The sequence below is a fragment of the Symphodus melops genome (genome assembly GCF_947650265.1).
Source record: "Symphodus melops genome assembly, chromosome: 20".
Lineage (NCBI taxonomy): Eukaryota > Metazoa > Chordata > Actinopteri > Labriformes > Labridae > Symphodus > Symphodus melops.
This window is the reverse complement of record NC_136710.1, coordinates 18,609,036-18,633,513: the sequence shown is the minus strand read 5'-3', so window position 1 is coordinate 18,633,513 and position 24,478 is coordinate 18,609,036. Positions and strand designations below refer to the sequence as shown.

The 24,478-nt window shown below is 42.1% G+C and overlaps 2 protein-coding genes across 4 annotated transcripts; one reads left to right on the top strand and one right to left on the bottom strand.

Annotated features, from left to right (window-relative positions):
• The first annotated feature begins 3,447 nt into the window (after positions 1–3,447).
• Positions 3,448–21,774, top strand: rela (v-rel avian reticuloendotheliosis viral oncogene homolog A). Of its 2 annotated transcripts, XM_079370970.1 has the most exons (12): positions 3,448–3,654; positions 5,040–5,240; positions 6,846–6,881; positions 7,042–7,187; positions 8,353–8,498; positions 12,677–12,768; positions 13,740–13,874; positions 15,212–15,316; positions 17,915–18,130; positions 18,221–18,301; positions 18,387–18,470; positions 19,548–21,774. In XM_079370970.1, exons 2-12 carry the CDS (start codon positions 5,234–5,236, stop codon positions 20,327–20,329), a joined length of 1,830 nt encoding a protein of 609 aa, XP_079227096.1. In that variant the 5' UTR covers positions 3,448–3,654; positions 5,040–5,233; the 3' UTR covers positions 20,330–21,774. The 2 variants fall into 2 exon arrangements, with proteins under 2 accessions (XP_079227096.1, XP_079227097.1); XM_079370971.1 differs by lacking the exon at positions 3,448–3,654 and having other exon boundaries at positions 4,990–5,240.
• Positions 21,775–21,872: 98 nt separating this feature from the next.
• cUnh11orf68 (chromosome Un C11orf68 homolog) lies at positions 21,873–24,410 on the bottom strand. 2 transcript variants are annotated; one of them, XM_079371015.1, is made up of 3 exons: positions 24,293–24,410; positions 23,588–23,642; positions 21,873–23,122 (listed from the first exon to the last, which is right to left on the bottom strand). In XM_079371015.1, exon 3 carries the CDS (start codon positions 23,092–23,094, stop codon positions 22,351–22,353), a length of 744 nt encoding a protein of 247 aa, XP_079227141.1. In that variant the 5' UTR covers positions 23,095–23,122; positions 23,588–23,642; positions 24,293–24,410; the 3' UTR covers positions 21,873–22,350. The 2 variants fall into 2 exon arrangements, with proteins under 2 accessions (XP_079227141.1, XP_079227140.1); XM_079371014.1 differs by lacking the exon at positions 24,293–24,410 and adding an exon at positions 24,026–24,098.
• Between the last annotated feature and the right edge of the window lie 68 nt (positions 24,411–24,478).

The following is a 24,478-nucleotide window of genomic DNA, read 5'->3' as shown; positions in this document are numbered from 1 at the left end:
TCTCGTCTCTTATACCTGGTAGATAGATAGATAGAGAGAGAGAGAGAGAGAGAGAGAGAGAGAGAGAGAGAGAGAGAGAGAGAGAGAGAGAGAGAGAGAGAGTGATAGATAGATAGATAGATAGATAGATAGATAGAGAGAGGGAGAGAGAGAGAGAGAGAGAGAGGGACAGAGAGAGAGAGAGAGAGAGTGATAGATAGATAGATAGATAGATAGATAGATAGATAGAGAGAGGGAGAGAGAGAGGGAGAGAGAGAGAGAGAGAGAGAGAGAGAGAGAGAGAGAGAGAGAGAGAGTGATAGATAGATAGATAGATAGATAGATAGATAGATAGATAGATAGATAGATAGATACTTTATTGATCCCGAGGGAAATTCAAGAAGGTCGGGGGATTCGCTCCCCAACTCCTGCAACCACATGTCCGATGTGTCCTTGGGCAAGACAAGTTGTTCCCACTGCTTCCTCGGTGGCATGTGAATGAATATGAATGGGATGAGTAACTTCTGCTGGTCATTTTACACAGCGGCCTCTGTGGTCTGTGAGTGAATGTGTAGGTGTGACCTGCAGTGTCAAAACGCTTTGAGTGGTCAAAAGATTAGAAAAGGACTGAAAGCTCATACTGCATCATACCTAACGTACTTTATCGTCCCGCATCGTGACAATCGTACCGTGCTGTAACGTTCTGCATCGTATCGTACCTCATCATAATGATCTTATCGTACTGTAACGTTCTGCATCGTATCGTACCTCATCATAATGATCTTATCGTACTGTAACGTACCTTATTGTAATGTGTTGCATCACATCATACCGTGTCGTACTGAATCATATTGTAACGTATCGTGTCTTTCATATCTCATCTATTGTCTTTCTCTCTTTTTCTACTTACCTACTTTTCTTTGTGTCGCTGTAATTCCATCATTCCCCTTTTGGGGTCATAAAGGTTGATCTTCTTATCTTATCATGCAAAAAAGGTCACATCATCATTATTGTAATAATTGTAATTCATTTAATTTAATTAATTAAAATAGATATTTAGCTTCTAGTCATCACAGTTATCATCAATCAAACACACGTTCATTATCTGCTCAAAGGATTTTCATTTGTTACTTTCATGTCGAGCAGCAGCCATATTTCAAATCTGCCTGATTTATTTTTGTCTTTGATTGCTTAAAAAAACTTTTGAATTCCAACGGTCCTTGAAGGCATCAGTATCAGCAGAAGTTTCTGTAATAGTTTTCATAAGAAGAAGAGGAGGGTTCAGTACATATTTCATAATATCAGCTGGGAAACAAAGTTTAAAAAAAAAATTATATTAACTTTATTCATGCACTGATGAAGTATATACTGAAGTGACACACAACAAAATCAACATCAGAACAAAACAGAATAACTCAAACACAGACATCTATAAAAACCCTCATCAGAACCAACAAACAATACTGACCTCTTACATATTCCTCAGGTTACATTTTCAACAAAGGAAACCGGAAACGGGAAAATGTTTAGAAATAGATGCACCTTCACCTTTCTTTTAACGTCAGCAGGTCCTGATTTGTTCGCATAGAGCGCCCTCCTGTGGCCAGAACACGTTACTGCGTAGAGTCTGTGACTCCTTGTACTGCAGGCAACAGTTAAAAAAATCAAAGAATAAATACATCAAAACACAAGTATGGTGGCTGGGAAGTACAAACCAAAATGACAAAGCGTGAGACAAATGTACATTTTGGTAAACCTTTTCAAATGATTTAAAACATGACAAAAACAAAACACTTTTACGGAGGACAAAACAAATGTACATTTTTTAGAAAGAATTCTACAAGATGAGAAACACTATCACAATCACAGAGACAAATTTACAATCTCTGCAGAAAGGGAATGTGTGTGTTTGTTTTGATGTAAAGACTGTAAGAAATGTGTTATACAGAGTTTATGGTTATTTATTTTTCTTTTTATTTCAATTTTATATTTCAAACAAAACAACACAACACAGTGCCTGCAACTGGCATCAAAACAAAACAAAACAGCAGCTCTGAATACAATGAATACAAAAACATAAAATATATGAGATGGTGGATTTACAGTACATATATAACAATTGCCAATACAATTCAGTACAGGAATCCCTTCAAGAGGATGGCCAAAGGTCTGGCCCAATATAATCCAAGTACGGACGCCACACTCTGTAGAACTGCTCTATACTAGTGTGTATAATACTGGTCACGTACTCTAAGGGGATCAGTTCGGCCAACGAGTTTATGGTTATTGAATAATTTTCTGTCAGTTTTGTGAAACCCACTTGAGATAGTTGACATAAAGTCTTTCCTTCAGAACAGGTTAATTAAAGGCTCACACAGTCACTAAATTCCCTTTCCGGAAAGATGCTGGTGTTTTTATATTTATTAGGGGGAAAAAGTCTTCTGTGGATCGTTCATTTGAGTCACCGCTCGTGAAAGTAATTCACACACAATTTGTTTTCTAAAATGTAAAAATGTTAACCAAAATATAAACATGTTTCTCAAACTTTGCAGAAGTGTTTTGGTTTGACACTTCCCAGCCACCGTTCATTGCAGACCTGTGGGACAAACAACAAGCTGCATTTTTAATCTGAGTATGTTTGTGAAAATTAGGATGTTGGGATGAAAAAGTTTGTCAATTGAGAGTTGAAAATTGAGTTAGCGTTTGTTATATTTAAAACAAAAAAGGTTCAAAGCTTCCTGTGACACTGTGTTTATAGTGTGTGTGTGTGTGTGTGTGTGTGTGTGCTCCATGTTTTTTATTATTATTTTTTTTATATACTTTATTAATCCCTGAGGGAAATTCTGGTTTTGCACCAGAGCGCCCGGGGGTTTGGTGCCTTGCTCTGCAGTACTCAAAAAGTGCCCTGGCACCTCTCCAGCTACCAGAACAACTTCTGTTTACTTGGGTCCGAACCGGGACTTGAACCGGCGAACTTCCGGTTCCCAACCTAATGGGAGGCTGGCCTGCAGGGGGCTCCTTTCCTGCATGACTCTGTCCTGTCTGTAAGAAATAAAAGACCCATAAATAATCCTTAAAATACAACACAACATTGAGCTTTGGATAAAGTGAGAACCTTCAGTGAGACAGTTGGACGATGTGGACAATGATCAAAAGATAAACCAGGTGGAAATACTTCTAACTTTGAGCCTTTCTCATCTTCATTGTCGTCATTATCTGCAGGATTTACAGCCAATGAACCCTTTATGAAATACATACAGTAAGTGTCAAACTTTTGTTACATAAATAAATAAAGTATAGACTCTGATGTTTCCACTGACACACGGATTTGTTTCCATTTAAAGTGTAAAATCAAGAGAAACACTGAATCTCCTCCAGAAGAAAACAAACAGACAGACTCGAGTCTGAGACTTTGTTCCAGCTCATGACTGAAGTCTGGAGTTATGTTGTTGCCTCTCCCACTCGAGACTTTTTTTTGTTTTTTTCTCCTCTTTCCTTTCAAGTACGTCATCTGGGTATTTCCGCGCTGTTTTGTGTGGGTGGTGGCAAACTGCACTGCAGAGGAAAAGCGACGCGTCAAGTCAGCGCGAGGACACCGGAAGTGCGCTACTGTTCCTCTTCAAAACAAAAGAAGCAAAAAATGAAGTTGCAGTAAGCTAATATTAACCCAGACAAGTGAGCATATGTATTTAGCATGTAACTGTGGAAATAACTTGCTTTAAAACTCAAATCCCTTTTTTTTTGCAATCAGCCTTTTATCAAATCTCAACCAAGTGCAATAATCGCAATAATAATCATCGCCTTTTTTTGTATATTTTTTTCTGCTTCTTCCATGTATATTTTTTGTATATTTTTTTCTGCTTCTTCCATGTATATTTTTTGTATATTTTTTTCTGCTTCTTCCATGCATATTTTTTGTATATTTTTTTTTCCAACGGAAGAGTGTTCTATTATTTATGCTATATTATTCTTATATACTTTTTGTCACCTGCTACATTTTTATTTTTATTGTATATGCTGCTGGAACCTCATCCCAAAAGGATCAATAAAGTTCAGTCTAAGTCTAAATGTTTCTTTAAAGATGAAAAACAGAGAGGCAAAATAATCAAACATGCACATTATATACAATTACATAAAATAAAAAAGAAATAATCCTCTACACAATAAAACAAACTGCAGTGTTTTCAAGGCCTTCTTAAATTCATAAATATTTGTTTAATTATATGGATTTAATACAACAAACCTAATGACACTTTGCAAACTATATTTGGGGAGAATGTGCCATTGTTGTAAAAAAATTAATTTATTTTCTCGGGTGCACCCTGAGAGCACGGGTCATCCTGCACGAGTTTTCCTCAAATATGTCACAAACAAAATGCAAGACGATTCATCGACCTGTGCACATTATCTGCCTCATTAAATACCTGCTCTATACTGAAGTGGTTCATCATCTTAGTCCTGCCTGTCTCTCCAGTACCAGAAGGTTGAGGGTTAGATCCCCAGCTCTTGCAGCCACGTGTTGATGTGCCTTTGGTCAAGACATTTTAAATACCAAGTTGCTCCCTCTGCTTCGTCCGCAGTGTATGAATGGTATAAATGTATACTAGTGGTCATAGACACATCGTAGCATCCTCTATTATCAGTGTGTGAACAGAGAGATGTGACCTGCAGGGGAAAAAGTGGTTTGAGTTGAAAAGTGCTTTACAAGCTCATCTCTATTTACCATGTAGTCGATATACTGTAGTTCTCATCGTCAGCAGCCACCACGCTGGAAATCCTGTCTCTACCTAACGACAGGTTGAGATCTGGAACTGAGGCGCTTCATAAACCTGTTAAATGAAACTTCTGCAAAAAAAAAAAAATAGTTGTATTAGTTTATGAGTGCTGATAAAAAGTAGTCATTGGGATTTTTCACAATAAGTGTCACTCCACCTAAACCAGGTGATATGAATACTTTGAGATACAGTAAGTTAAAAACCACTGTGTTGTTGTTCCTACCGGAAGTCTTTGTGTTGTGCATTTCCTCCACCTTCACTATCTGCTCAGTCTACCGTTCACAGATGTAGGTGGAGCAAAGGGAGGCGACAGAACAGTCATGTCAAGAAGTTTTGGAGAGTCCCCGCAGTCGCCTTCTACAGAGTTTAATATCGGAGAAAAACAAAGGTGCAGACTCGGAGAGGTGATCCAGACGCACAGAGGAGCGTGAGTCGGATCCAGACGCACAGAGGAGCGTGAGTCGGACCCAGACGCAGCCATGGACGGTGAGTGGAGCTGGATCAAATCTGCTCGGCCTGTTTACGACAAGCTTCGACAGTCAGGAGGTGAAACTGTAGTGCGCACAGGGGAAAGCCCCGCTGCCGCTGGTGTTTGCGCGTAACAGGAGCGCTCTGCTGTTCCTGGATCGTAAAGACGCGTTAAAACGCAAACATGACGCAACGTTGTCGCCTTTTCTATCTCATTTATACCGAGTTAACTTTCATGTTACTGCTTTGATTCCTCTGTGTCTGTCTGTTTGTTTGTTTGTGTGTACGTGTGTGCGCGCGCGCCTGTGTGTTTGCGCGCGCGCGCGTGTGTATGTGTGTGTGTCACCTGGCACGACTGAACTCAATACAGCCGAGCTGCCAAAAGGCCTGTTGAGTTAGTCCAACTCATGGATTTCCTATTTCTTAACCAACACAACAGGCCAAACCTGGTTTAAAGCTGCGCCAATTTATTTACTCGTTCGTGGAAAAACCTGATGTACAATTTAAAATTTCAGAGCTGCACTGTCATTATGGATTATGTATCTTGTCATCGGCTGACATGTAACCTATTAAGAGACCATCATAGTTGTTGCACCCCGCTCAAGCTGAAAGCAGCCTTCCCCTGTATTCAGTATGTAGGCCCATTTGAAAGGAAATAACGCACGAGCGGTGTCGTGGGAGAAATATACGCTGATGGACCAAGCTCGTTCTGATGATGTGTATGATGCCCACGCTTCTGTTCATGTCACTTAAATACTCCTGACTGCAAGTTTTAAAAAAAACCCAACAACAACAAAAAGGCAAATGGAGTTCAGTGCGGTGTTTCCTCCTCAGCAGAGCGCGCAAAGTAGGCTCACTGAACTGTCTAAGACAAAGAGAGAGACTATCTAAGACTCAACAACATATGTTTACACAAACAAGACTGAGCAGTGACGTCACTGTGTATTTAATAGCAGTGAAAGGGACTTGTCTCGATATCAGCACATCCAGGCACTCAGTTACACTTGTTCTTTCACTTTCACAACAGTGGCCTTTTAAAAAGGGGCACACAAGTGTGTGAGTTCACTTTAAATCATCATTGAACTTTAACTATTAAGACACATTTTCTGCATTCTGCTAGTTCGGTCTGAGCCTAAGAAGCAGACATGTCCCAACTTGGAAAGCTTCCTCGCTTTTCCAAACCAAACGAGTCCTGCTGGCTGCCGCAGCGTGGAGCCCTGACCGCCTCATGTTGTGTCACACCTGACTTCTGAATCTCCACAATTCATTAACTGAGAACCTGAAACCAGATCTGTCAGCCGCCTCCTCCTGCTCTTTGAGGCGGGTAATCCTACACTGACATTACACCCTGCCTGCCATTGTTTACTCTTCTTCTTCTGTCCAGCCTGTTTATGATGAGGGATTATATTTAGCTGGGAAACCCTTGGTGTTTCAGTGACTTTTGACCTGTTTGGACGCTGTGCTGTGTTGTAGTTTTCCACCCGACAACACAAATGACAAACTCTTACTAAAACCACAAACATGTGCCGGACTGTGTGTGTCATGTACTGTAGCTGTAAACCACTAAGTGCTCTAATCTGTAGTTTACAAGGATCCTTCTTTTTTGTTTTCTGTCCACTACAGGTGTGTATGGATGGGGTCTGCCCCAACTCAACCCAGGTGAGACGCCGTTTCCCGTCAATGAGCCCCGTTTGGGAGAAAATCAGTGCAGATGTCGATGCTGTTCCTTGAGCAAACATTTGCACCGTCTTTGTTCTCAGGAATCAAGAAACGTCGCAGGTTGAAATATGTGCATTCAAGTTGTTGTTTAATCTCACAGTCCAACCGGGGAACGCCTTCATCGAGATCATCGAGCAGCCCAAGGCCAGGGGGATGAGGTTCAGGTACAAGTGTGAGGGACGTTCAGCGGGAAGCATCCCCGGAGAGAAGAGCAACGACACCACCAAGACACACCCAGCCATCAAGGTGAGGGTGTGTGTGTGTGTGTGTGTGTGTGTGGGGGGGGGGGGGGGTTCAAAAAGGCTGAAAAAGAGAAATCAAAGTGGTGTCAAACTCGCTCCGTCTTTGTTGGAGGAGCTTTTAGTGTGTTTGCTCCCCTTAAAGGAATATTTAAAAAGCAGCATAAAGGACAGCTGTGTGTCCCCGTTCCTCTTCTTAACACTGTTTGTGTCTGACTTCTGTTCTCTGTCTAAAACTTTTATGCTGTTGTCTCGGCCAGAAGAACAGATCTTACATCTACATGATGAGAATATTTTCCCGGTTAGATAAAATGTACAGGATGCTTAAAGCCGTGCATTGAAAAGACCGGAAAATGGAAAACTGAGACATGAATATTTCCTTTAAAATGATCAGCATGTAGGAAATGATCAGAATTCGAATCAAGTGAAGGTGTTCCTCACTCTTCGTCCTTTCGTCATGATCTTGATCTCATCCGGCGTGTGAACAGGGAAGGAAAAAAACGGTGAAAGTGACTCTTCTGTCAAACGTTTGTTTTCCTATTTATTTTACTCTGAACATAACCAGAAGTGTTGAGATGCTTTCTGGAAACATCTGTTGAATGACGCCGCCTTTTAAACGACAGGGAACAGTGTGAAAGGTTTCGGGGCAGAAGATGACGAACAGCCAGCCTCTATTAGACAAAATACAAAACATGAAATTAATCAGAGGCACATTTATTGGCTGTGTGTGTTAGCACGGTAATGTTGTAGTTACAGAAACTGATGCCAAGTCGTGACTCATGGTTCTCATCGGGGTGTGTCTCCTGGACAAAATAATTAGCACAACAGAAAATGTTCTTGAAGTGCCAAGACTCAAATGTCAGGAATTCTCCTTTAACCCGCGTCAAACTTTTAATCTGAGCTGATGGAAAAACTCACTTCAGCTCTTCTATTTCTGTCCCGTCTGTCTTCTGGTAAAATGGCGAGATTTTTTATTACTGCATGGGGGTCCGTCCAACCCGTGTTCGTCTCTGTTATACATTATCATATAATTCCTCCGACTAACATTTACCTCATGATCGGAAACTTTGCCCCACGTTTCGTCTTGTCATCCAGTTTTTTTAAAGACTTTCAGATCAGAATAGGAGGTCGACCTTTTACAATCTTTCAAATACAAGCAATCTGTCGCACAGGTGCACAACTACAGCGGCCCCCTGCGTGTTCGCATCTCCTTGGTGACGAAGAACCCGCCGCACAAGCCCCACCCCCACGAACTGGTCGGGAAAGACTGCAAACACGGATACTACGAGGCCGACCTGCAGGAGAGAAGAATACACAGGTAAGAGAAGAGAGTTCGTTTGTTTTTCTGTTAAAAAAAAAGAAAAGAGGATACTGAATTTTCTCTGATAGGGGAAGCTGCAGCGCTGACTCAAAAGAAGACGGCTCTTGTTAGAAACCGACCCAGATAAGGACAGAGACGGCGTGTTTGCTGTCGCCTTGGTAAAAAGTCGACGTCAGTTTCATCCTGGGTTTGAAGAGGAGTTAAATATTAACTCCTGAGGACGAGAAGAGGGTCACGTCTGCTCACCAGCTTTTCTTTCAGTCCAGTAACCTGCCGTTACATCAGACTCATCCTATTAGAAGCCCGTATGAAACAACCTCAAAGCAGCCCTTTAAATATTCATGAGAAAGAAACGTAAACAGAAAAAGAAACGAGGAGAGACGCTCTTTTATTGCCAGTACATTGTTTGAGTCATCTTTTTATTAGTAAGCCGTTTTAAACGCTGTTATAATAACAATAACTTTATTTATATGGCACCTTAAGAAAAGAAAAGACGGGTGAGTATCAATAGTCAGAACAAACAGAGAGTAGTCTAAAAATTCAAAACACGTTTCACAATTTGCGAAAGGTCAAAAGAATAAATGCAAATAAAGGATCCAAATAAAAACAGTAAGTTTGAAAGCCTGATTGAAAGTTGGAGGAGTGGTCGTCTCTCGACCTGCAGGATGTTTCCTTGGGTAAGACCTGAGTTGCTCCGTCTGCGTCTGCGTCGGCGTGTGAACGTGTGTGAAGGACTCGTCCCACAGCAGCCTCGACCATCAGCGTGTGAACGTGTCGGCGTGAGCGACCCAGTTTGTCTCGCTCGATAACACGACCTCTGAAGTAAACTCAAAGAGCATCGCTAACTTTACAGTTGCGTGTTTATGTTGGGACATTTTGACATTTTAGGTTTTTCCACACTGACCATGAATCAGCCTGTATGACATCATTGAAGCGGTCTACCTGTGCGGAGGGAAGCACGCTCGTGTTTCGTTATCGGGCGTGTGTTGCAATACAAACAAACAATGTGTTCTGCCCTGTCAGTGATTCAGAGTGAGGAAGTTCACTGTTTTGATGACATGCGTTTCCTTAGTCACGATATCAGCTGTGAGCACGAAAGATCTGTGTGTCCTGTTCCAGGCAGAAAATCCTCTGAAATAATTAGTCACGGGACATTTAGGGACAAAAACAAATATTTGAATCTTATTTGCTTCTTATTGAGAACATAAAGAAAGTGGGTTCACACGTGAATGTGTTTCTTCTTGTGATCATTTTTAAACTCCTGAGGAGTGCGGGGCCGCTCTTCTTCCTCACTCCGCTGATTTAGCTCCGACGTGATGTGCGTGCATCTGCCTCCTTTAGCTACTTATACAAACTCCCCATTGAATGCCTGCTAATTAGCACGACGACTCTTAATTAATCATTACAAACCTTTTGTTAATTGCTTATGCTGCACAACCTGATTACACAATTCTTCGTTAGCAGTCTTGTGTTTTATAGTTTACCGCTGACATCATGGAATCAAACAATAATCTAAGCCAGGGGTGCTCACACTTTTTCGGCATGGGAGCTACTTATAAAATGACCAAGTCAAAAATGATCTACCTAATATAAATGTGCAAAACATATATTTATTTAGAATTTAGCTCTATACCTGTATATTAAGTGTTTGGTATAGGTTGTGTGTGTGTGTGTGTTTGGGGGGGGGGGGGGGGGGGGGAGAGAGAGAGTGACTCTGGCCTTTGTATGTAACTGGGTCCTGGTCTTCATGTCTCTCTCCTGTCTCATCCTCTGTTGAATTTTTTAAAATTAAAAGTCCAAGTATACTACTGAGTCACGATTACTGATTACTTTAACTGTAATGCCATGTTTAGTTACATTATTACTTAATCCACCCAAATAATATTATGGATGGATAATTCATACTGTGACTGAACATGGCCTTGAAATATTCCGATTCATTGCATGTCCTTTAGTTTTCCAGCCTCGGCTACATTTACATCTATTTTTTATCTGTTTCATCTGTCTGCTCCTTCACTGTTTCTCATTCTCTTAGCTTATTACAGTTCTCACCTTTCCTCCTCTTTGCCTGATGATCCTCTGCCTTTCTTGCTGCAACAAATGATAACTTGACTGACGCAGCCTTTTAACACTACGTTACATATTTTAATATTCATTCAGCAAATACAGTCACATCGCGACCGTCTTTACTTTCGGTTTTAATGAAACGAAACTTAAGAGGAAAATACGGAGGCGCGGAGCACTGAGCCGTTTTTATTTTTCATAGTGAGGACGGACGATAGGCTGACGTCTACTGTATAATGCTTTGCGATCTACCCACACTGCCTTCGCGATCGACTGGTAGATCGCGATCGACGTATTGAGCACCCCTGATCTAAGCGTTATGATGACTAATATGGAACCGTTGTGTGAGCAATATGCACGCTTATAAAACCCTTTCAAGAGCCCTTAAACGAGAGTTTCCCGAGGATTTTTTTTATGGAGTTCACCAAAGTTCAAAGTTGTTAAACATGAATTATGAACTTATTAAACTAAGCTAACTATCCATATTAAATACTGTGTACTATATACCTACTAAAATCATCCATTATCCATGCCACAGTTTTACCATTTGGGGTAATCGGCTGAAGCTGATCCCAGCTGTCATTGTGCGTGAGGCAGGGTTACGCCCTGGACTGTCCACCAGCCAATCACAGGGCTGGACATAAAGAGACAGACAACCAGTCACACGTACGGACCTAGAGTCAGCAGCTAACCTAACGAGCATGTCTACAGACTGGGGGAGGAAGCCGGAGTACCCGGAGAGAACCCACGCATGTAAACTCCACACAGAGAGGCTCCTGTCTGACACAGATTCAAAAGAGGAAGCTTCTCGCTGTAAGGAAACAGCTCTAACCGCTGCAGCCACCGTACAACCCCCAACTAAAACATGATCTGACAAAACAATAAAGATGATGAAAATGCTCAAGGTTGCACCAATCAGGGCATGTAAGACAAAATAAATATCAACAAATTAAATCATCAGTTTAAACATCACAAATAAATAACCCTCCTTGAAGTAATGGCTGCTAGTTAAACAGATAAACTGATTAAAGTGATGCAGTCGGGGAAAGGCATGTCTGTGTTTGAAGCGGGAGCAGAAACTAAGTCGACTGCAATGATCACCAGTACTGATCAGCAAAAAGGAACCATCAAGAAGACTCAAAAGAATCAAGTTATTGCATGTTTATTATATAACTGTATCTATGTATTTTTCTACTTAGACTCAGCTCTCCTTAAATTGTCTTCTGAACTTGTGGATGTGGTCGGTGACCCACAGTGATGAAGCTTTATTATTTTTAAATGTGGTTTTTATGGGAGAATAACTGTTCAAAGTAAAATGGAAAGTGTTTTTTGTTTTAATTTTATTTTTTTAAATCAAGGTTATATGTTGGATTTCAGAGTTGAGTTTTCTTATTAAAGGGGGAACATGTAACCGCGTTTCTGGTGACACTGCAGGCCGTGAGGCTCGTACATACACGAGCGAGCATCTTCATCGGCCGTAATATTCACATGGTCTACGAGAGGAATTATCGTGACTTTTCAATACAAGTGGAGCCATCTCTTGGTCGGTTTTTATCCCCAAACCCGATCAAAGCTCTGTCCATGAATGAAAAGCTCTCCCATGTTCACTCTAGTTTTTCGCCCGACGCCGGTCAGATTCTAGTTTGGCTCGACGGGCTTCAATGGATAAAACCTGATATGGTTTCTTGTGCTTAAGTGGAGTCTGTGTCGAGCTAGAGGCCGGTCGTTTAATTGTAATAACAGACTCCATCTTAGTTTCATTCTCCATCCAGTCAGGCACAACTGTAGCTCTCCGTAAGTAGAGCGGTGTGAACATCACTTCCTGCAGCTTTCTTGGAAAATTGAACGTGTGTTCATCAAAAAAAAAAAAAAAAAAGAAGTTAAACAGACAACACAGATAGAGATTGAAAGTCTCATCAGTAAACCTATCTCTTACTAACGGGCGATAAAACCCGATTAAATTGTGTGAAAAGGTTGTCTATGTGTTACATATAGCCCCTTTAAACACAAGACTATCTTATAAAATACTACAGCAGTGATTCATGAAAGAGAACGTGACATGCTTCAGTTTGTTTCGCCTGGTTTCGCTCTGACACAGTGTGTGCTTTCAGTTTTCAGAACCTGGGCATACAGTGTGTGAAGAAGAAGGATGTGAATGAGGCCATCGTTTGTCGGCTGCAGACCAATAACAACCCCTTCAACAGTAAGCGATCATGCTTAAAGATGAGTGTGAAGCACAAAGTGCTCTGTGTTTTTGCCCTTTCTCCGTTAAATCTGTGATTACAGTGTGAAAAGTTCTCGGGTTGTGGGAGGACTTCCTGAATGTCCCAACCAAATTAAAAAGACAAAAGGAAGTTTTTCTGCTTTTTTTCTGAACTAAAACTGATATTGAATCTACTTTTAAAAGTCTAAAAAAAATACTCAGTGACTTTAAAAAGAGCTTTAAAATCTTTGACATGTTACCACAACTTTGAAAACAGTTTCATTAGATTTAACTTGCAACGCGCTAGTTTAGAAATGTCTCTAACAGGACCTACTGTATATTTGTTAGCCAGTGTAAGCTACCTACCTAACTAGCTTTCTTGAATTGCCACCTGAGGATAAATGAAATCTTGTTTTTAATTGAATTGAATTAACAAGTACGCAGTTTAGCTTATTCAATTGTATGCTAAATAACTAGCATAGCGTTCAGCTACAGTAGTTAGCAGTTTAGCTTCTGTTTTAGCCGTGTTAGCTCTAAGTCTTTTGTGACTTAAAAAAACACAAAATATATTTACCAATGTTGAGTAAAACAATTAACTGGAAGTGTGGTTAGGGTAAGGTTAATTTTTTGACTCCATTATCATGCCTCTATCTCCTTTTATTAACAAAACAATCCTTTTTTCATGTCTTCCTAGTTTAGCCTTTAGCTTTGGTGTAAACCCACTAGCTTGTTAGTCAGCAAAATAATTCACAAACTTAAATGCAAAAATTAGCCAAAAACAAGTTAATTGTATTTTAGCTGCACAAAGAAGATTTCTTAAGTTGTAATAAAAGGCCACAAGTGTGACTTTTTGTTTTCCTCTTGGTCTGCTGTTTAATGCTGATAGCGTACATGTGACAGGATGTCAGCTTGTCTTTATCTGTGACCTGATTGTGCACTCCGCCCTTCCCTCTGCTGTGTTTTGGCTGCAGTTCCTGAAGCGAAGGTGTGGGAGGAAGAGTTTGACCTGAATTCAGTTCGGCTTTGCTTCCAGGCCTCCATCGCTCTGTCCACAGGGGAGTTCATTCCTCTGGAGCCTGTGGTATCGCAGCCCATTTATGACAACAGTGAGTGCACAACACATCCACTTCATACCAGCGAGGTCAAAGGGTTCAACTGAAGCACATTTATCAATTATCATATGAGTACTTTGGAGTTGAAGCAACTAATAATAAATATTATAGCTTCAACTATTATTCCATCCACTGTTTTGTTAATTAATTTTTCTTTTTTCAATTTTAAAATAGTCAAAATCTTTATTTTCAAGCATTTTAAAGAAAAAAAAAAGAATATTGTTCTAGAAGTAAACCTTGTGAAGTGCTGGTTTGATTAAAAGACAAACACAGAGTCGGGCAGCGCAACTCCTGTAGTTCCCTCAGACATCTTTGTTCCTCTTGCAGTTTTACTTTTCTTCTCAGTCTCGAGGTATTTACAAGAATTACACAGCACAGTGGCTCGGTGGTTAGCTCGTATATATAACAAGAAGCTCCTGTGGCCAGTTGGTTTGCATGTTCCTCCCTTGTTTGCTTTGGGTTTCTCAGAAAAAATATACATTTTATATATATGTACAATAAATGCTCAGTGAGTATTTATTGTCATTGTCAACAGCTCTACTTAGACATTTAGAGAACACTTGAAGTGAAGTGAGTCTAGCAAAATGCTCGGGAATAGATCACATTGTCATAATATAAAGTTTCAACACTTGCATTTATAGAAATGACACATCAAAAAGCTCTTCTCGTGGAGTTTAGTCAACAGAAGTTATGAAATTCTCTGTGCGTTCTCATCTAGTCAGCATGTTCTTGGTGGTCATGTCTCATTTATAGTTTGTATGACTTGTTCCTTTTGTTTTATCACGTATTTTATGCTTCTTATACTGAGCGGCGATAGCCTGGCGGTGATGTCGCGTGTCCTATGTACAGAGACAGTCGTACTCATCGCAGCAGCTGTGGGTTCGGGGCCCCCCTTTTTTGGCAAAAACAAAAAAAGTGTGTGATTGTGGAGCCTCCATGGAGAATTTGAATTGGAGTATACAGTGATGACAAACAAAAAAAGACGTTTCATGTACGTTCTAGAAATTAAAGGGAAGTTTTCTTCATGTGATGTAATATGACGCTTTTTGCATCACATGAAGAAAACTTTCAAGTAAAGAAAAACACATTTTTCTCGTCTCAGGGCAAAATGAGGGCTGGACTCACGACCATTCAACACTACTACCATGTTTCTAATGATACACAGCTTCATGTAAATGGGTGAAGTATCCCTTTAAAGGAAGATAACTTCTCGGCTCGTGTCGTTTACAGTATTATATGTTGTGAGGTTTTTTGGTGTAAAGCTGCACCTTGGTGTTAAATTAATTAATTCATTGACAAACTTTTTTTTTTTTTGTGTGTCTGTGTCGCAGGAGCCCCAAACACGGCCGAGCTGAAGATCTGCAGAGTCAACCGCAACTCTGGAGGCTGCAAGGGGGGCGATGAAATCTTTCTGCTGTGTGACAAAGTGCAAAAAGGTACATCACGATGATAACTGTACTGTATGTGCATCGAAACACGCTGCACAACACTGAACACCTACTTTCATATTACGCTTTCTAAAAATAGAAGGAAGGAGTGACTCGGCAGATGTGAAGCTTGAAATGTATCTAGAACGGAAGAGGTGTAAGCCTTTAACACCCACGAGATATCACGCTACACGGGTCCTTCTTCTACTAAGAGCTCCAAATAGAAGCCTAACTCTCAGAATAACAAAGTGTGTACGACACACTGCGATTACGGAGAAGTTTGTAGTTACCCTTTTTGTTGTAAACTGACCATAAGGCAGGAGCAGCTCAAGAGAACAGTCTTATAAGTATAATCAGAAGGCTACTGTGTGACACGTCAGCATGCTTCTACCTGATGCAACGTGAAAACTCCCCCAGCAAAACCTCCAGAAACTTGAAGGTTTATAGAGAGAGAGAGAGAGAGAGAGAGAGAGAGAGAGAGAGAGAGAGAGAGAGAGCGAGCTGCAGGAAAGGAGCCACGGGTCAGATTCGAACCCGGGCCGCACGCTTTGAGGGACTACACCTCGTGTTCGTATTGTGTGTTGAACTGTAGTTGTAGTAGCATTACGTTTCCATGGTAACAGTGGGCTCCAGCCTTATCAGCGACCTCACTGTGACACTGTAGAATTGTGGGTCTTGTTTTTCGTATAATACTCAGAACTGCGTCCATGGGGAGGGAAGGGGGGGGGGGGGTGGTAAACACGGCTTGTAGTTTGCATTTCAAATCCCTCTGGTTTCAGATAACACGTCATGCATTCAGGGTAGGGTTGTTTTTTTTTCTTGTTGTTTCGTGTGTGTAATATAATACAAAGCAGACACATTATCTCTCTGAGTGTCTCTAATCACGAATCAAGACCTCGCTTCCTTTATTTGGATTCCCACTTCTCATTTATCCTGCTATTTAATAGATTAATAACACGCTAGAACGTGTAATGTGACAATTAACTTCTCACCGCTGTGTTCCTGTGACCAAGAAATCCTCTTCCTGCGTGGAGCTTTAGCTGCTGATATAAACATCTGTAACTTTGGTTCCTCCTTCACTGTGTAAACTCAGCTTGATTTGATCCTAGTCAACAAACCGTTTTAAAAAGTGTTTGTCCCGTTCATGAGTCTCCGGGCAGTGTGGTTCCAGAAGGAAACATCCTGTTCATTTTCTCCATAGCAGATTTGGTTATTAGCAGTGATGTCATAACCATCACAGGTAGACTGACCACGAGCTCCCTGCGCGTGAAATGACGGCGTTCGCTCCTGTCGACGACACGAGCTCGTCTGATCTCGTTTGAAGAAAACGCGGTTTATTCACGACGTCGGGGAAAAGAACTACACTACCCAAGATCATGAGGCTACACGCTCCTTGTTTAACTTTCTCCCTTTTTTTAATGTGATTTTTACGCTAATTCAAATGTTTTATAGTCCCGAGTGTCCGAGTTAGCTGGTTGTCATGGTTACGGGCTTCAACGTCTTTGTACCAGGATTTTGTGAAATGTCGATGAAGGGTTCGGAACGAGCACATTTGCTCGCTGAAAAAGGCAGACGGTCCTGCCCTCGTCCTTTGAGGATTAATTATGCATCTGTGTTATTTGTTTTGTAGTTCAGTCGTGGCCGTTGTGCAACACTCCGCTGAGCGATCGAAAGCTCAGACGGAGACGTGGCGCCCGTTACGTCATCGTGAAAAAAAAAGAAAAAAAAGTCTGTGAACTGTTCAGACGTGGACTACGTGGACTTAACAAAACGTTTCCTTCTCTCTCAACACAACGTGTGTGACTGAAGTACGTCCATGAAAAGTGCTGATATGTGCAACTAAAATGTTCAGATTGTCAACAAAACTGTCTCTCAGCTTTTCTTCTTTTCACAGCGGTTCAATCGCTCTCTTCAAAGCACCCAGACGAGCTTTGTAAAGTGCATCCATTGGATTGTTTGCTGCTTTTTTATCAACTGTGATATCATATTTGCATGTGACACATAGAAACTGGCTTCAAACAGAGGGATGGTCTGGTTAAATAAAATCATCTCCGTCTCCGTTGTGACCTTGTTTAACTGTGTCGCGTCGACGCAGCGATTTGAAACTGCAAATGTCAACTTTGAAGTGTAGACTAAAACATTTTCACATCTGCACTCCTGAAAACATCGAGGTCATTTCAGGAGGGTTGCTCAGGATATTGTCCTGACCTGGCTGTTGTCATATGAATCCCTGTTAAAAAGGGGGGGGGAGACACATCAGGTCAGCTGAGGTGAGACGTAAATAAACAAAACGGAGAAACAGACTCCACAATACGACGAACAACAAACTTAACTGGAAAAACTTAATGCAGCCGTTTAATTACGAGATGGTAGCGGACCCGTGCAGCTCTCCCAGGACAGAAACTCCCTCTCCTATTAACTCGAGCTGAGTTCTCTCATCAGCTCACTCAGACTTACTGTGGAAAAACATACTATGATAATAAGCTCCAGGTGAAGTCAGAGCTCACACATCCAGCTCCTGTATGAGGAGTCTTCTGAAGCCCTTTTTAAAAAGGAGTCTATCGTCAGTGTATCTTCTTACGTGTCCCGTGTTCTGTTTCTCTGTAGAGGACATCGAGGTGCGTTTCTTCCAGGACACCTGGGAGGGGAAGGGAACTTTCTCCCAGGCGGACGTGCACAGGCAGGTGGCCATCGTCTTCCGCACGCCTCCGTATCACGACACCAATCTCTCCGAGCCCGTTCGAGTAAAGATGCAGCTCCGCCGGCCGTCCGACCGCGAGGTCAGCGAGCCGATGGACTTCCAGTATCTACCTTCTGACCCAGGTAAGAGGATTAATGCTCTTTAGGTGTGAAACTTTTCACCCAAACATTCCTCTTGATCTAATCATGGCTTTCTTGAAATGACCCGTGTAGATGAATACAGACTGAACGAGAAGAGAAAGCGAACAGTTGACATGTTCCAGAGCCTGAAGCTGGGTCCCATGCTCTCCACTGGTAGGTCCATGATGGGATTGAAACAGCTGTATAATATTCTTTTTTTTTTGTAGTTCCAGTGTCATATATTATATATATATTTCAGTGTCCATTCCACAAGACAGACGCCACATCAGCCCGGTGAGGAGAACAGTCACAGCCAAGCCTCCAGCGATGAGCGCTCAAGCTGGTGAGTGTGCTGCAGAGGTTTATCACACGGCTCCGTGAAGGCCTTTGATGATCTGCTGCTAATCAAGAGAATACAGCAGCTGTTTTCACAATCCTCTGCAACGGTGTCAGATTATAGATCGATCAATCCGCTCACAGAAGTCAAGTTTAGTGTGACGGCTAAAGGAGAAAAATCCAAACTTTCAAAGGAGTTTGAAATTCTTGATTAGGAATATCCGCTTCAGATGTGTCCTCGTGTCGATCCAATTTATTGATTTTTAAAGAAGAACAAACACGCACGTTCTCTGGTTCATCTGTCACGGTGTGTCACAGAACCTGCTGCTGTGGGTTCACGGTGCCACCCAGTGGACACCCAGACAAACAAAACAAAACAAAAAAAACCCACCAACAAAATGGCTCCAACATCTTTTTTTTTTTCTAACCACTCAAGATGTGTCACCTTGTTTTGGACGGGACCCTTTGAATACAGAAATGTACAGTAAACGAAGAAAAGAGGACGAGACGTTAAACAGACCGAGCACAAGACAAGAGACAGAAACTAACCCAGAACTTAAAGAGTTCTATTAAAATAATAAGACGACGTTCAAAACCCAAGCAGAGCGTCAGAAGATAAAAACATGCACACCACATTTTAATATTATGGACAGGTGCTGAAACAGATATGGACCAAATATTTACCCACTTATCCACCTCCTGTCTGCTCCTCTATCAACCCGTTAGGATTTATTTCAACTGTTAATACTTCTACAAGTTCACACATACTTGTTTATTTTAAAGGGAGCATCTCCTCTCATATGAAACACAAAGTAGACGACATGCAGGTTTCTAGACGTGCGTCCTTACTCGGCTTTTAGGATGAAAACAGAAGTGTTAGACTTAAAGACGTACAGACTATAATAGGTTTGTCAGTGTCCCACGTGCTACATCATGTATAACTCTTTCCTCTCTTCTTCCTGTTTCTAAATCAGCGGCTTTCATTGATTCTGTTTAGTCACGTTTAGAAACAGACTGATTCCCTTTGCAGTGAATGTTTGTGCTGTGAAAGATTTTCATGGCTTCTCCTGTTTGTGTTGTGTAGTCCCCCCAGTGGCTGTGGTGCCCCCTAGTGCCGGAGCAGCCAAAATGCAGCCCTCCTTCTCCTACAATCAGCCGGGCCAGCTCTTCTCTGTCCAGCCCAAAGTGGAGTCCTCCCCCTCCATCTCTTCAGCGACCACGAGCCAAACGTGGAGGATCATGGAGGGCCTGAGCCTGGGCACCCAGCCCAAAGCCACCCCGGTGCCCGACTTCACCATGAGCCAGCCACAGGCCCCCGCCCCTTCTGCGACTGCGTCCACCGCCAACCAGGACTTCTCAACCATCAACATGTCAGACCTTCACAAGTACACCCTGCAGGGCTCTCAGTTCCCGGTGGATTTGCCATCTTTGGATGACGATGTCCCAGGATTCCCGAGCTTTGATGAAACCCAGGCCCGAGGCACTCTGGACAGCCTAAACATGGATGACTTTGAGGACCTTCTGAAACCCCCTCTCATGGGCGACAGTGGAAACAACATGGTTCTACCTTCGTGCCAACAAGCTGTCCCTCCCTCTGTTGCTGCTCAGAACGGCGCAGCCTTGTCCCAGATCTCCTTCGACCCGTCGTGCAACCCGGGGAGCACCTGGATGAATTACCCCAACAGCATTGTCAACCTGCTCCAGAACGAGGTCATGAACGACGTCCCCCCGGCCAACAACAACAACAACCACAGACCACCCGTCCTGGACGAGTTTGACGAGCTGATGTCGGCTGATGAAGATCGTCTCATTTCCATCTTTAGCAGCGGGAGCCAAGCCAGGTTTGTCTCAGGACACCCGACTTAAACGTTTGTGTGAGCGATCTTAAGACGGACAAATTTACAAGAACCTCTTGTATCTGACTCTTTTAGCTTTCAGAATTAAACTCCTTTATAGTTACTAAAGGAACCAAGGTGGTCATGGATACCTGGAACGGACAGAAAGCAGGAACACTGCTGCGAATGTGAAAATACTCAACACGTTTGTTTAAAACACAGGACTGCACATCAGATTGCATTTTCTTTGCTAAGCTTGTGTTTCGCATCAAACATGAACTTCTTCAACCACTGTGCCATCTGATGTTTTTTCTTGCCTACAGAGGCTTGATCTGCAACGACAATCAAATCAGGGGCCTGTTCAAGAGATCGAGTTTAGAGCAAACGGATGTTGGAGTAATCCCAGGAGAAGTCCGGCTTGTTCGGCCAATCACGCGATACTTCCCCGATTTGAATTTTACACGAGGCAGCGTCAAGCCTCTACGTAAAGCTTTTTGAAATGTCTTTCCATAGACTCTCTTCTCCCAGCGCTGGAGAGCAGACCTGCAGCTTTTCTCATATCACATTTCACAGTAATGTTAGCAAGGAAGTTGTGGATGCTAACGGTAGCTTTTGCACATCCGTAGACTTGCAGTAACTAATGGGTGTTCGAAAATGTTTCTTTTTTTTTTGTAAAGTAAGGCTCTTAATCAAGATTTTTATGCAGAAACGCACATTGAAGTCCTGAACGTCTTTTTAAGCAGCAGCACAATCATCCGTACGAGATCATTAAAGCGTAGGTCGACCTCGAAGAGACGGCGGACGGTTCAACGTTTCTTTAAGTGTAAACGTCCGTTTCCTTCCTCGCAGGGTCGACATTCAGTGTTCACTAAACGAGGACCGCTGATGTCTCTTCAAATGTTTTCCTGTTGGGATTTATTTTCTGTGCGACATGTGTGAGCACGCCAGTGTACTCTTGTTTTTTTTTTCAAACGTTTGGTGGCTCAGGTCATCGCAGTCTTTAAGTGGACCGTGTAGCTGTACAGTAGGCTGCTTCTTTTTTTTTTTTTTTTAACCTGTTCTCAGAAAGCATTTAAGCAGCTCAGAGGTAAATCTGAGCGTCCTCCTCTTCCTTATGTGATTTCAGAAACGTATAAAATGTCTCTGAAGGTCGGCGGTCGCCGTAACCGGAGCGTGTCCAGCACGATCTGCTCGTGTCTTCTGAAGGGGCCTTAGTTATGTGTCAGTATGATGTGGTCAATGTGTCAAGAATCAAATGAAGGTAAACATGTAAATAATTACAAACAACATTAATAAGTAAATGCTCATAGCAGAGAAGAGGTTCATGGAGCTCTATCATGTTTTTTATGCTCTCTGATGAGATGCTGCCTGCAGTTAAACTCAGACGTCTCAGACTTGTTAAACTCTGTAGTGTCAGACGCTTCGTCACAATGAATTGATTTTTGTATAACGACTTGGTGTAAACAGATGAAAGTACTATGTGCCTTTTTATGCCACCATGTACAGGGTTTTTACAGTCCTGCAACACTTGTCTCACAATAAAAAAAAAAAACCCACAACATGTCGACATGGCGTTGAAAAGCTGACTTTTATTTGGCAACTCTTGTTATCGTGCTTCGGCTCAAACCCAAAAAGATGTGAAGCCAGAACAAATGTAAACTGTAAAATAAGGAGATTCTTCAACGGAGGCGGATCTTCCTCCCTTCTTACAAATCAAAAATCTCTTCAGACACCTCGTCCGTCAGGTAAGTGTTCATGTGTTGAAGGTACAACAAGAATACAAATATACGCTCAGTACTTATGAACACAATAGATTGGAAAGCAATTTAAAAAAAAAAAAAAAAGAGACGGTTGCTTTGAAATGATCACACAATAAGAAGACTTGGTGCTTATTGTTGCAACAAAGAAGGAAGAACTCGTGGTCAAAATTCAACCACTTCCTGTCAAAATGATTTCAATCGCGAGGTTGTTCTGTACAACGCAGCTCATGGCATCGAAAAGTGCCTCATCTATTTATTTGTCCCGCAGAGCTGTCCTCTTCTCCCAACAGGTTTATGTGACTTCCAGGTTGGTGACTTTGTTTATAATGTGTGAACGCCTGGGTACGCACTCCAGGTCGAATTTGCTCTCGTAGATAGTCGGGCAAATCTTCCAGCGGTTGTTCCGGTAGATTCCCAGGTACGTGTACACGTCCGGCTTGTAGGAGAGCGAGCATTTGACGCCTGTGGCACGGATGACCGAGTCCAGCCTTACAACCTCATTCTCGTCCGTGAAGTTCTCGTTGTAGGCGCAGATCACCTGTTTCCCCCCTTCCTTGGGATTATAGGGGCTGACTTTAACCAGAGAGATCTTGCCATCCAGAGCCGCTCTGGCCACACACTCCCAGGCATTGTCCAGTTTGAAGCCAGTGTCCAAGTGCATGAGCCACTTGCCTGTGAGCACTCTGTGGTTGAGGGCCAGCTCTTTCACCGTCTGGAAGCTCATGGGTCGGCCGCTGGACAAAAGTTTCTCCCAGCTCTCCTGGAGGCCTTCGACGTCCCCAACACTGGGGCAGTGGTTTGTGCCCAGCACTGCGATCCACCCCACGGGGCTGACGCCGCCTTCCTCGTCCCCAAACCTGTACACCTGTGACGGTCTGTTGCTCTCCAACCAGCTGTCAAACTCGGATCTGGGAGTTCTCCTGGAGTCAAACACAATCCAGGGGTCCATATCAGCAGCCATGGCTTCAGCTGCGTGAGCCTCTGCAGCAAAGTGGGTCTCCACCTCCCCATCTCCAGGGCCTTCTTCCTCCTCCATGGTGCTGTCTCTGAACAGATCCTGGAGCCTGTTGAGAGGAGAATCGTGTTGATAATAAAGCTTAAACCCCCTGGTAGTGTGTGACGTCACAGAGAGGAGAGCTGCAGGGCTGCACGCGGACCTTTACAATGCTGCTAGCTAGCCTTGCTACATTAGCAACACCCGTTTAAGAAAAGAAAACACTCATCTTCTCGCTTACTCTTTCATTAAAAAAAATAATTCACCACTACTTCCCTTTAGTATCAAGTAAAGTTGCAAAGAAAACGAGCCAATTAAATACAGGTTTGGTCAACTTTAATAGTGTGGCGCAGGTAACACAGGAGCTAGCATGCTAACATGCTAAGTAGCCGATTTATGTTCGTCTTCTCTGTAAATGTGATGAATGGGAAGATTCATCACATTGAGACAACTCAACCGTGAAACAAGAGTTATTTTAAGCTAAAAACTATAAGTAATGTGTTTGCACTAAAACTAAAGAGTGGGCTTTACGTACCCAGAGAGGTTTGTCCTCCTGTGTTGTTCCTCCGCTCAGGGTGGCTCTGATGATCCTGTAAACAAAAGGTCCATAACAAAATAATTAAATTAAAAGTCTGAGCGTTAAAAAAACGTGATATTTCTTCTTTTACTAGTTCATCAGGTGTAATCAAAAAGCTTTGTTATTTGGGTAAATTCGGCGTCATATAAATGAAACGAAATCGTCACATCCTCAAAATATTTCACACAATTATTAAGCAGATATTTATAAAGCTTTAAAAGCTAAAAAAAAAAAAAGAGATAAAGTTATTAAAATATATTACGTGTTCAACAGAGATTTTTCAAAACGCGTTTATTTTAATCATTAAGTACAATAAAAAAAATCTGAATCGGATTATTTGTTTGAAAAAAATATATATTAACACAAATTTAAAAGTTTATTTTCGAGTCCTCAAACCTGACGGCGCTGTGACCCGGCGGACACCTAACTGACGGAAACCATACGTTTATGGCTGCTCGGACATTTAAGATGTGGCGTCGGAGCATTAAAAAAAGTCGTAATGTGAACACAGGTGATACTAACTGTACGAGTTGGAGTAAACCTTTAGTTTTCTCAGACCTAGTTAAATACAGAAAATGTTCAAATAAACCCAAAACATACGAGTACGAGAAATGTTTGTCATCATGGAAGCGCTGAAAAGTAGTGGTCAAAGCAATATAATACCTGACAAACAATTATTACTTTTTTAAGTTGACAAAGCTTTTTGTTCCACCATCGAGCCAGCGTTAACGTTTGTCATCTGTGTTTTTTGTGTGACATATTATCGAAAACCAAGAAAATGTTTTCCGGCTCGCCCTGTTGTTTCACTGACTTTCAGGGGGCGCATTCACAAGAAAGTCCGAAATAGAT

What these genes read in the sequence shown, in the direction of transcription:
- rela (XM_079370970.1), top strand. An exon ending in CAATAACAACCCCTTCAACA is followed by an intron (nt 12,769 to 13,739) that starts GTAAGCGATCAT and finishes TTTTGGCTGCAG; the next exon opens with TTCCTGAAGCGAAGGTGTGG. An exon ending in GTATCTACCTTCTGACCCAG is followed by an intron (nt 18,131 to 18,220) that starts GTAAGAGGATTA and finishes TGACCCGTGTAG; the next exon opens with ATGAATACAGACTGAACGAG.
- cUnh11orf68 (XM_079371015.1), bottom strand. Translation starts at nt 23,094, where the DNA reads ATGGAGGAGGAAGAAGGCCCTGGAGATGGGGAGGTGGAGACCCACTTT.